The sequence below is a fragment of the Panthera uncia genome, unplaced genomic scaffold (assembly GCF_023721935.1).
Source record: "Panthera uncia isolate 11264 unplaced genomic scaffold, Puncia_PCG_1.0 HiC_scaffold_287, whole genome shotgun sequence".
NCBI lineage: Eukaryota > Metazoa > Chordata > Mammalia > Carnivora > Felidae > Panthera > Panthera uncia.
In genome coordinates this window covers 1,324-14,307 of record NW_026059415.1, presented here as the reverse complement: position 1 = coordinate 14,307, position 12,984 = coordinate 1,324, and the positions used below count along the sequence as shown (strand labels likewise).

General features: G+C 37.8%; 1 protein-coding gene across 1 annotated transcript in view; it reads right to left on the bottom strand.

Moving 5' to 3' along the window:
- The window catches only part of LOC125917904 (cilia- and flagella-associated protein 47-like), a gene marked incomplete at its 3' end in the record, with an annotated part of 51,092 nt that extends 38,398 nt beyond the window's left edge, over positions 1–12,694 (bottom strand). Inside the window, exons 1-2 of the mRNA XM_049623986.1 lie at positions 12,480–12,694; positions 5,767–5,941 (exon numbers count right to left, since the gene is read on the bottom strand). Of these exons, the coding sequence (XP_049479943.1) occupies positions 5,767–5,941; positions 12,480–12,578 (274 nt within the window). The remainder of the gene's footprint in view (positions 1–5,766; positions 5,942–12,479) is intronic.
- Between the last annotated feature and the right edge of the window lie 290 nt (positions 12,695–12,984).

Genomic DNA, 12,984 nt, shown 5'->3' with positions numbered 1-12,984 from the left:
GAAAGAAGAGAAGGAAATAAATTGCAAAAACTGAGAACTAAAAGATAAATTGCAGTATGACCTCAAAAAAGAGAAGCATCAAGCAGATAGCCAGATTTCTAATATAAAACACAGGGTGGATATATGTCCCATCATATGAAAAGATGAAGATTATATGATAAGGAACAAACTCAATGGAGAATAATAATACATTCATTTTGAATCTGAGGGACAAATCTCTCTATTTGTATATATATTTGCATACATATATCTAGGTAGGCATGTCATATGCTTCTGAATATCTGAGTTGAAAACAGAAGGAAAAGGATAGGAATAGAGATAAATTTTAGTGATGTTAATGGTAGTTTTAACTATGGGAGTGTACCAAATCCCTTACAGGATACATTAAAAGTAACAATAGCCCCAATAGAACAAGTAGGACCTTGAAGACTCCCATATTGATGGAGTAAACAGAAGAACCCACAAAAAGACTAAGCAGAAATCTTGTCAAGGGGATGGAGAAGAAATGCTGGGAACAAGGTTAAAGACTTATGTCAAATGTCTAGACTTCTGAGTACATGCCTAATCATCCAGGTTAAATGTAATAGAGATACAGTAAAATGTAGACTGAGAATGGTCCATTGGCTTTGGTAATTAGAAAGCAACTGCCCATTTTACTACAGTGGTAGAGCAAAAGCCAGATTTGAGAGGTTGAGAACTACTCATGCAAGAATACAAACTGCATGTATGGATAAAGGACCTGAATGTGAGACAGGAAACCATCAAAACCCTAGAGGAGAAAGCAGGAAAAGACCTCTCTGACCTCAGCCGTAGCAATCTCTTACTCGACACATCCCCAAAGGCAAGGGAATTAAAAGCAAAAATGAATTACTGGGACCTTATGAAGATAAAAAGCTTCTGCACAGCAAAGGAAACAACCAACAAAACTAAAAGGCAACCAACGGAATGGGAAAAGATATTTGCAAATGACATATCGGACAAAGGGCTAGTATCCAAAATCTATAAAGAGCTCACCAAACTCCACACCCGAAAAACAAATAACCCAGTGAAAAAATGGGCAGAAAACATGAATAGACACTTCTCTAAAGAAGACATCTGGATGGCCAACAGGCACATGAAAAGATGCTCAACGTTGCTCCTCATCAGGGAAATACAAATCAAAACCACACTCAGATATCACCTCACGCCAGTCAGAGTGGCCAAAATGAACAAATCGGAGACTATAGATGCTGGAGAGGATGTGGAGAAACGGGAACCCTCTTGCACTGTTGGTGGGAATGCAAATTGGTGCAGCCGCTCTGGAAAGCAGTGTGGAGGTTCCTCACAAAATTAAAAATAGACCTACCCTATGACCCAGCAATAGCACTGCTAGGAATTTACCCAAGGGATACAGGAGTACTGATGCATGGGGCACTTGTACCCCAATGTTTATAGCAGCACTCTCAACAATAGCCAAATTATGGAAAGAGCCTAAATGTCCATCAACAGATGAATGGATAAAGAAATTGTGGTTTATATACACAATGGAATACTATGTGGCAATGAGAAAGAATGAAATATGGCCTTTTGTAGCAACGTGGATGGAACTGGAGAGTGTGATGCTAAGTGAAATAAGCCATACAGAGAAAGACAGATACCATATGGTTTCACTCTTATGTGGATCGAGAAACTTAACAGAAACCCATGGGGGAGGGGAAGGAAAAAAAAAAAAAAAAGAGGTTAGAGTGGGAGAGAGCCAAAGCATAAGAGACTGTTAAAAACTGAGAACAAACTGAGGGTTGATGGGGGGTGGGAGGGAGGGGAGGGTGGGGGATGGGTATTGAGGAGAGCACCTTTTGGGATGAGCACTGTGTGTTGTATGGAAACCAATTTGACAATAAATTTCATATATTGGAAAAAAAAATAAACGCAGGATAGCTTTACTACTCAATCATTTTCTTTAAAAAAAAAAAAAGAATACAAACTGAAAATACAGATCACTCTACTGAAAAGTATGTTTGTCATGGGAAAAGTATGAATTTCTTTAGTTTCTGAAGCGTGAGAAGGTTTGAGGGTCAAAAGTGAAGGAACTGCTCTCAAAGAAGGAGGAGCTGTGATAAAGGATGGAGAAGAGCCCAAGAGCAGGTTATCTGGGATAAGACAAAGGTCTTGCTACACACAGCAAGGTTGATAGAGTAGAATCCTACTATTTAGAGACTGAGGGGGATGGGCTAAGGGGGTTAAGGAAGAGTATGTGGTCATGTAGCCCTTTCTGCTCTAAGACAGAGGTGACAAAGTCATTTGCCCAGTGAAGGTTGGAGATGGATAAGGACTGGAGAAAAGAGGATGTTTGAGAAGACTAAAAACTGTGTGGAAAGACTGTTGTGAGCCATGCTAGAGTCCTTGGGTATGCAAGTAGAAGGATCAATGCCTAGACAGAAATATCTATTGGGAGGATTAAATGAGAAAAACTATGAAACGAACTGTCATAGTGCTTTGCATATTGTTGGTGCTCAACAAATACTAGACCTAGACCTACTCCAGTCTACCAACACAAAAGTGTCACAGGATCTCTGAGACCTATGAAGTGGGACAACACATGATGTTCCTTCCATGGGAAAATGTTGTCATATATGTACATCTGTAGAGATGGATTCACCCACTTATATGCATATGCACTTTCTCTACAGCTTTCTTTCATTCCGTTGAAAGCATTATAATGTTAAATGGTAGGATGGGAAAAATAATACCTTTCTAAATGATGGAGCTAAAATAAATATGGATTTAAGTAGATTATTTTAAATAATTTCAGTAATAGCTATTATTAATCGGAAATATGGACTTTTCATTAGGAATTTCAAAAAGGTAAAAACTGATAGGAAACATTGATATGAATGGGTTGAAGACAGCCACTTTTAATACCTCAAAACTAGTTCCAGGGGGTGCCTGGGTGGGCTCAGTCAGTTAAGCGGCCAACTTCAGCTCATGTCGCAATCTCGCAGTTCGTGAGTTCAAGCCCTACATCAGGCTCTGTGCTGACAGCACGGAGCCTGCAGCCTGCTTTGGATTCTGTGTCTCCCTCTCTGTCTGACACTCCCCCTGCACATACTCTGTTTCTCTCTCTTTCTCAAAAAAAACATAAAACATTAAAAAAAAAACCTCGTTCCTTTTGATGACTTTAGAACTTTAAGAGATTATAAAAAGGACCCTACTTGTACCTCTTTCCTGCAATTAGCAGGGACACTGGGCTATTGCTACTTCTCCAGATAAATGCTTGTCATTTCCTTCTTTCTCCATGCCACCCATAAAAAACAAGATTTAGGGGTGCCTGGCTGGTTCAGTCTGTAGAGCATGTGACTCTTGATCTCAGGGTTGTGAGTTCAAGCCCCATGTTGGGTGCAGAGATTACTTAAAAAAATAAAATATTTTTAAAAACAAGATGTGTTTCTATATTACTGTATTTATTACTAGGAATTTTATGGTTTGTTTTCTTCAAAGTGGCTTATATCCCAAAGATTAGCTTTTTATATGCTTAACTCTACTATTCTTTGTCCCAAATTCTAATAGAATGTTATTTATTAAACTTAAAAAACATCTGTTTTTTCCTTTTCATTAATCAAGTCCACTGCTTAACAATAGAATGTACACTGTTCAGGCTATGTATTTTATTCAATCTGCTACTAACCTGAGTTAGAATATTCTGTTTTTGTAAACTTAATTTATTTAAATGTATGCTGAAGGATGCTGAAACAGAAACCTGCGCTACAAGCTCTACAAAGCAAACTGCCTAGAAAATCAAGTTAGACAGGAACCACAATATGCAAATCACATTTTTAAACTTTTCTGCATGATCTTTTAAAAAATTTACAGTTCTATTTTTCTTAATTCTCACAATATCTTCTTACTCAAATACGCAGTTAACAATTATATGAGAGAAAAATATTAGCCTTTGAAAATTATCTAAGTGAAAGATTTTTAAATATAGATAACTTCATACTTATTTATAATTAAAGAGCATTTTAATATGCCAAATTTCATCATTTTTCCCAAAGGAATTGATGCTCAACAGTGTTGAGTGAATGGCTGAATAAGTGAATTGTTTGGGCTGGGAATCCTAGCTGGGCTTATAATACACAGTTTTATCCAGTTATCTCAAAGGGGTAAAAAATTATCCTAATAAATTCTCCACTTAAAAATTTAATAGCACAGGGGCACCTGGGTGGCTCATTTGGTTAAGCGTCTGATTCTTGATTTCAGTTCAGGTCATGATCTCAAGGTTAGTGAGTTCGAGATCCACATCAGGCTCTGCACTGACAACACAGAGCGTGCTTGGGATTCTCGCTCTCTACCTCTCTCTCTCTCTCTCTCTCTCTCTCTCTAAAAATAAATGAGCACTTAAAAATATTTAATAGTACATTGAAAAGATTAAAAAGACAAAAATTTCACTTAAGAGCTGTCACCAGCTTGACAGCTAATAAGTCAAACATGCCCTCACAGTTATTGCATAAACTCAAGCTTTTCGGTTTATTTTTTATTATTTTGAATGTTTAGACAGGGCACATACTCTCCAGTCTATGGTAGGCTCCATCATCCCTCTTGTCTGAGACAAGACCTAATTAATAAATCCTTGTTATCTGCTTGGCCACTTAGCATTTGAATCTGGGATCTTAGATCTCCTAGGAAGGCAAAATGAACAGATGATCTTGTGACGTTATGATGTGTAACCACCTTTTGGATTTAGAAACATTTTATAGTTAACACAAAGCCACAGGAGGGGTGCCTGGGTGGCTCAGTTGTTTAAGTGTCTGACTTTGGCTCAGGTCATGATCTCATGGTTCGTGGGTTCGAGCCCCGCATTGGGCTCTGCACTGACAGTGAGGAGCCTACTTGGGATTCTCTCTCTCTCTCTCTCTCTCTCTCTCTCTCTCTCTCTCTCTCTGCCCCTGCCCCATCTGCGTGCACTCTCTCTCTCTAAATAAATAAGTAAACTTTAAAAAAAAGCCACAGGAAAAGAAAAAAGGAAAATTTAACAAAACCTAAGTAAGTTAGCAACAATATAAAGTAGAATCCATGACACTGGAGTTATGATACATTGTAGGAATAGCCCTAGTAAAGAAATTATAATCCTATTATTATCTACCAGCTTGGAAAGAAGTGAAAAGAAACCTAATTTTGGATAGTTTAAGTTGCTTAGTCACACTGTTTACATCTTATTGCTTGTATTTAATAATGTAAATTTATTAATAGTCTATTAAATCTGGGTTGGTCCTTCATAATTAGAATAACAGAATAAAAGGGGATCAGGAGACCAAGAGTAAGTATTCAACTACTAAAGGTCCTAGTCCAGATCAAAGATAAATTACTCATAAATAACACCTGTTCTCCTCTGATATGCCTTTGCCACCAATATCTCTCCTATTCTTAAAAGCTAACCTGAGCCTTGACTCCAGCACAACTGCTACAACCTAGTACACTGTCAAAGCAAGAGCTCACCTTTCTCCAAGTGTACTTACTATCTGTATCGGACAACCACTCCTTAACAAAGAGTAACAACAGGTCTACAAATTTCAGTATCAGCAATTTAGCACTTAAATTCAGTACATAACTTAGATTACTGTATTAGAGTATGTTGGTTATAATGCAAAATATTCAATAACATATATATACAATGAACCATCTCTTCAATTATATTATGAACATCCTATTAGTAGAGATAATCTCTAAATTTTAGTCTTTCACAGCTCCTGGGACAGAACAAAATATTGCAGTCCCCATGGTACTGATTACCTGTTTTATTTGCAGGTTGAATTCCTTGAGGCTGAGTCAATTTAGTTTGAGTTTCCGGAATCTGAGGAATGTAGATTTTCTTGGGGATATCAAAATATTCTGGAAGGCTCAGTTCTGCTGTGTATGAAATGGACTTAGGCTTCTTCAACTTTGAGGTAGTAAAGAGAGCACAAGTCTGCAAATAAACAATCATTGGAATGTAATTCTCTTAGCCTTTACCTCCAAAACACACACAAAAAAGCATTTTATACTTAGACCCCTTATTTGTGAAAAAAATCCACCAACGGATTAATTAGTTCATTTCTTTAGACACAGTATTATTTAAATGGTGGAAGAGAACACTAACATGTTTTATACAATCAATGGAATTATCCTTTATTAAGACATGCTCAATGCCCCTTGCTGTAATCCTTTCCGTATTGAATTCGTTGCTACAGGGAAAAACCAATTCCACTGGTGAATGGCATTGAAAAAGTACTTTCTTCCTTGAGTTGATCCCTGTGCTGCTTAAAATCTAACCCATCAGTTCTAGTTCTTATGAGAACTACAGTTAGGGGTGCCTGGGTGACTCAGTTGGTTGAGGGTCTGACTCTTGATTCTGGCTCATGGTTGTGAGATCCTGACCCCTGTTGGGCTCCCTGCTGGGTGTGGGGCCTGCTTGGGGTTCTCCCTCTCCCATTCCTTCTGCCCCTCCCCTGCTCATTCTCTCTCTCTCTCTCTCTCAAGAAAAAAAAAAGAAAGAAAAAAAAACATGATCCCCTCTCTTTTGCTAATGACAATTTTGTAAGTATATGTGCATGTACCTATACATATATGTATATTAGGTCCTGCCCCTCCATAGACACCCAAACCCACCTTTTTTTCTTTCTCCCTCTCCCATTCCAAACATACATTTTACACAGGTTTGATATTTTTAGTCCCTTCAGCCACTACTTATATAATGGGGGTGACAACAACTCACCATCATGCATATGATCCTCAAAACACAATCTAGTTCAATACTGTCCTTCCTAAAATGGAACACTGAAGAGAAAGCTGGCTCTCTAGGTGTGAACCAAGCAATGCAAAGCACAGAGGTAGGTGATCATTTATTTTTATTTGGATGCTCTACTGCTAACATAGCACAACCCAATGGTTAGACCAAGCACGCTTAAAGGCAGAGTAACCTGCATTTATAACCCAACTCTAAATAAGTTTGGTCAGGCTATAACCAAAGCCACAAAGCCTTCATTTGTAAAATATGGGCAATAAAAGTACACACTGCCTATCCCTGGTGTGAATATTTAAAATGAAAACAAAATCCAGGTCCTTGGAACATATTTTGAGTACTTAGTAAATGTTCGCTATTAGTAGCATCACTGTCATCATCATTATCATGATCCTGGTCAGAGTATCATTACTCAACAAAAATAAATGTTAGTGCCATCAGCAATCTTCTTCATTCACCGGGTTTGTTATCTATAAACTCCACAGGAATTTTTTTTTTCTACAAAGTGACATTTTTCAATTACTTTATTTTGGAAACTAAAATCACGTCAATTAAAAACCAAATTAATTCATTTACATTTATCATTGTTGGTGTTTGGTTCATTTTTCGAGTCACTGTGAACAAATTATCTATTCACATCAGCAATTAGCTCTTTAATCTAAATGTATATCATCTGCCTTCTATATCTTTAAGTCATTGAGTCATGGTATATTAACATAGACTCTCTTCTTGGCCAAACTCTAGTCAGAGTCCTCCAAGCCCTTTACTCAGTAGGCCTCAACCTTGGCCTACAATAACTGCAGATTTTCAGTACAAATGATTTTTTTCTGCCTATCCCCTTCCCTCCCACATGTGCGTGCACACACACACACACGTAGACTTGAACAAGCACTGACATAGTTTCTAACAATTCAAGGCCATACATAACCCTTGGATGATCCCACTTCCCCTTAAACTGCCTACCTCGGGCACCTGGGTGGCTCAGTTGGTTAAGCGTCCGACTTCGGCTCAGGTCATGATCTCACGGTCCATGAGTTCGAGCCCCGCATTGGGCTCTGTGCTGACAGCTCAGAGCCTGGAGCCCGCTTCAGATTCTGTGTCTCCCTCTCTCTCTGACCCTCCCCTGTTCATGCTCTGTCTCTCTCTGTCTCAAAAATAAATAAACATTAAAAAAATAAAATTAAAAAAAAACACTGCCTACCTGAAGGAGTTCAATGCTGCCACCAGAATATACTGTTTGTTCCAGTCAAAACCTGGTGATAGGTAGATACACCCCGAACCCCCTCTTAGAACAGTTACTTTAAAAAGCTTGCTATTATAAATCCTTTCTTCCTCCTCCACCCATTGCACTGTCTCCATTTTTCTCTCTCCTTTTTGAGATAAGTTTTCTACCACCTAGAACTGTCTTTTCAAGGTCCTCAGAATCAAGGAAACAGTAATCACAGCCAGGTAGGTACCTCATTCTAATTTGTACCACTGTCTCCAGTTATAAAGATCCTAGAAGTTCATTTCTCCTGCAGATAAGCATCAATGAACAAATCCAGATCACAGTGACCAACACCCTCCCACTTATAAATGTCCACTTCCCTGACTCTGCTCATTATTATTAAGTTCCCAGCTTCCTTCGTTAGTTTCTCACCCTCCCTTTAAAACTCTCAGTTTCTTCTGTGCAGATTTAAGTTCAGTTCATGCTGGATCCTTCTCCCTGTTTCAACAGTTAATGAATAAAGTCTCTCCTTACTGCTGTAACTGGTATCTAGCTTTGTTTATCGTTGACAGTATCAATAGGATTACTTCATGATTATAGTGCACTTAAATTATACAAATACAAAAACCATTGCCTTTACCTTTCTGAATTCTCACCAAGCAGATCTTTTAGATTTCCTTTTTTTTTAAATGCTTATTTATTTTGAGACAGAGGGAGAGAAACAGAAAGAGAGAGAGCACACAAGCGGGGAAGGGGCAGAGAGAGAGAGAGAGAGAGAGAGAGAAAGAGAGAGAGAGAGAGAGAAAGAATTCCAAGCAGGCTCCACAGAGCCTGACATGGGGCTCAATCCCATGAAGCATGAGATCATGACCTGAACTGAAATCAAGAGTCAGACACTCAACTGACTGAGCCACCTAGGCACCCAGATTTCCTTTTTTAAACATATTATTAAATTCTAAATTTCAATGATTTTTTTCTACCATTTATCCCAGGGTATATGGCATGGCTTTTAAAACATGAACTTGAGAAAATACAAGGAAACTACCCTGTAAGTTTTCTTTCCAGTGTCTCTGAATATATCATTAGAGTTGATTTAGTAATGACCAATAGAATATGAATTCAATAAACGAATGCTAAGTGGTGAAGTGGCAGAAATTCATGGTCCTGACAAAAGATCCTGTCTCTCACAGTATATAAAGTAGATATATCAATTTGCTATTACTCTATAAATATTTCAAAAATTCAAATTCCACATGGTTCTATACAAAAAAAAATTAGATATGCCACTTTTCTTTGGTAGAAAAGGAATTACATTTATTCAATTAGATTTAGTTCTAAACAGATTTATACCAAGATTGATTTTAGATTTTGTTATGCGGTTATTTTATGCTATAACAGCGCATTCTAGACTTTTATTTCATTAGCCAATTTCATTGACTAATGAAGTGAATATATCATTTGGACACTATACAGGGGAAGGAAAAGAGTAATGGACTGGGGGTAAAAACATGGGTTCATTTCTATTCCGTCACAAATCAGTGGTGTGACCTTAGGTTACCATCTTACTACTTCAGATGCTTGGTTTGCAGGTCTGTAAGAGGTTGGACTATGTGTCTCTGAGTGTCTTGATTCCTTTTCTCAGCTTTAAAATACAACGTCTCTACCATGATCTGGGCTGTAATTGCCATCCTGTCGGTGAGGGCAACATAAGTCTTTTTTTTTTGTTGTTTTTTGTTTATGCCTCAGTCATTTCTTTTTTTGTATTACAAGAGGAACTCTACCTCCTTTATGTTTCTCCATGGGGTCACTGAAATAATTTGCAAAGTGCACATAAAAGCATGTTGGAAAAAAGGTGTGAAACACTATATAAGGAGAGAGTCTTTTTAAAATTAATCTTGTTTACTGTTCCGCTGTAAAAATTATTAGCATTATTATGGTTCAAGAGTGCACTGATAATTGCACTTGAAAAGAACCCTTTATGATTAGATGTGGATGAACAGAATAAGATGCATCTGTGAGTTCCGATTTGCTGCAGCTGGTTTTCTTAAACTGGCACATTCAACCCTTCTCTACTTATTTTGTGCATCTGGTAAGTTTTGGCTGAAATCAAAGATGTGTGATATTCACAGAATTCAAAGAAAATAGTAATCTTCAGGTAAAAAAAAAACTTTTAATTTTTAAATTTAGAGGCTATTTAAAACATTTCAATTTTAATTTTAAAAAAGGCAAGGGTTTTTCATAAATTATCATTATGTTGTTGTTATTTCCAGCAACCAATTGGGAGACGTACACACACACAGATGCCTATCCTGCAAATGTGGTAAGTAGACAAGGGTAAGTACACAAGATGGCTCGGACTGTGAAAAATCAGTCTATGAGGCAACCTGGATAGATATGAAAACCTCAGGTTTAAAACGTTATTTGTTTGTTCAAGCACATATTCAATTCAATTCAACAATGGCAGAGCACGTCTCATGCACACGACAATTAGGGGTAAATAAAAACACAACATAACGATTTTTAGATTTCTAGGAATCCACAATCCTAGAGAAACAGGTAAATATAAAAATATATACTATACAAAACATAATTTGATAAATACAATAATAAACACAAAACGTCTGGATTACAGAGATGACTAAAAGAAGAGGGAGAAAAATAGAAACTATATACATGCATAAATAATAGAAAGGGGATCCACCGACAAAATCCATCTCCCTCCAGCATTTCTCATTTAAATAAAATGTTTTGTTAAGAGGTAAGAATGCTGAAAATAAATTTAAAAGGAAAGAGAGAGTGAGAGAACACACTGTGATAGGGTTAAAATTTGAAATGGCCACATATCAAGCATTTCTGTTGTAATACTGTACTGCAAGTTGAACAAAACCTTCCCAAATTCACTGCTCTTTCACAGAAGTAAGCATGTTGGTATGAGCTAAATAGAGCCAACAGCTTCGTGAATGGAGTCCGTAAATGGGTCAGTCCAGAGGGTGTGAGAACCTCAGGCCTTGATATTTTTGAGCTAATCAGAACTTAAAAGTTCAGGTCAACCCTAAAATACCATCAGTAAATGTTGGAGATCTGTGCTTATGCCGTACTGATTCTAGCATTCTGACAAATAAAAAAAGAAATCCTACAATGCCAAGTATTTTGTTGTAATATATGCAAATGAAGGTAATTCTCAAGCAAGGATGAAAACATTTACCATTTATTCCTTCACTGATGGAAGATTTAGTGACTACCTTTGGCACAGCACACTTTTTGAGGCACTGATGATATGAGAGTTAACTAAACAAATGTCTTTGCACAAATTCCCTTGCTGGAGATAGACAATGAGTAAACAAATAAATATATTACTGTCAGGTGATAAATGCTATCTATAGAGAAAACTGAAGGAAGTGTGGTATTTGGAAAGTGCCTGGTCGATGTAAGCAATACTTTTTAAAAAATACAAAATAATTTTTTAAAAAATACAAGCATAATCTCATAATACAAGCATAATTCTAGCAGGCCTGAAGTAATTGAGGGAAGTAGCCTGTAATGTCTAGGGAAAATAAACCTCAGAAGTGCAGGGGGCATGGGGAGCATGCCTTGGACATTTGAACATCAGCAAGGAGGCCTATGCTGAGGGAGTGACATGAATGAATGGGCTCCAGTAGAGGTGAGATCAGGGAAGAGGCGGGACTGTCCGGGAGGGTCTTGAGGACCATGCTAAGGATGTTGGGTATTATTCTGAATGAGTTGGAGAGCCAACAGAGGAATAGGTGCAGCAGAACAATGTGACCGGGTTTACATTTTAAAGAATCGCTTTGTTGCCTCTGTGGAGGTTCGACTGTACCGAACTCCATTTATAAATAGAGTTCAAGATATAATAACAGATTCCACAGTAACAGTAATAATAACAAGAACAACAATGCCATACATAGAGCACTTTATATAATAGGTAATGTGGTAAGCATTTTACGTGATTATCTCACTTAGCTTCCGTCAATTACCACTATCTTCAGATTAAAAGTACAAAAATTGAAGATTGATGATTTTTAAGGAATCAGCCCACAGTTACACAGGTAGACAGTGTCAGAGTCTGGATTCTCAGCCTGGTAGTCTGACCGCAGGGATGACCCTCTCTGGATGCACAGAATATCCTGGACAACTTGCAGAACATGTTTCTCCCCACCCTGCCTTCCCTTACTTTAAGTTCTTCAGGGCATTCTAATGTGTAGTCAGAACAGAGGACAACTGGGAATGAAGCGATTACACCGCAATGCCTAAAATTACTAGTATGCGAAGTCACCAGTAATCTAGTTATTACTATTAAAATTAGCACTCATGCTAACATTAATAGAACGCTTTGTTTCAGATTTATTTAATGTGGTAAAAAAAAAAAAAAAAAGCTACCGAGCCATCCTTCTGGGGAAAACCAGCATTCATCATTTCTCTATGTCAAAATGTTATGATTAACAACTCTGTATATTTTTAAAAGGAGAAAAAAGTGCATCACCTGTCCTCCATTCTCACCTCAATCTTCGTCAGCCCCAGGAGGGCGATGGCCACGCGAACACTACTGCTCTCCAGAGTGCCTGTGATCAACCGTCGCTCATACTCTATATCCGACATCTGCTGCTGTGCTGCAAAAGCCAAGGCCTTCTCCTTGGCTTCATTAGTCAGTGGCAACTTAAGGTCCACATCCAAGACCTGACGGAGCTCACATTTCAAATACAGAACAGGATTGTCCTTACTTAACACTAGGGGAAGCAAAAACATGTAAGGCTTCAATGATCACTTATGCTCTTGACCATGCTATTCAGGATGGACTTGGAAGGCTGGAAATATAAAACTGCAGGTGTGACCTTCATTAGTTAATGAAGAGTAGAGTAACACAGGTAACTCATTTTGAGTAGTCCTAATTCAGTAATTCAAGAGTAAGTCTTCAGGAATCAAAGATATTTTGCTGGTATCTCTAAAAAGAATGCTCAAAAGAACTCAAAGGGTTCTTTCATAGAAATACCAGCATGTTCAAACA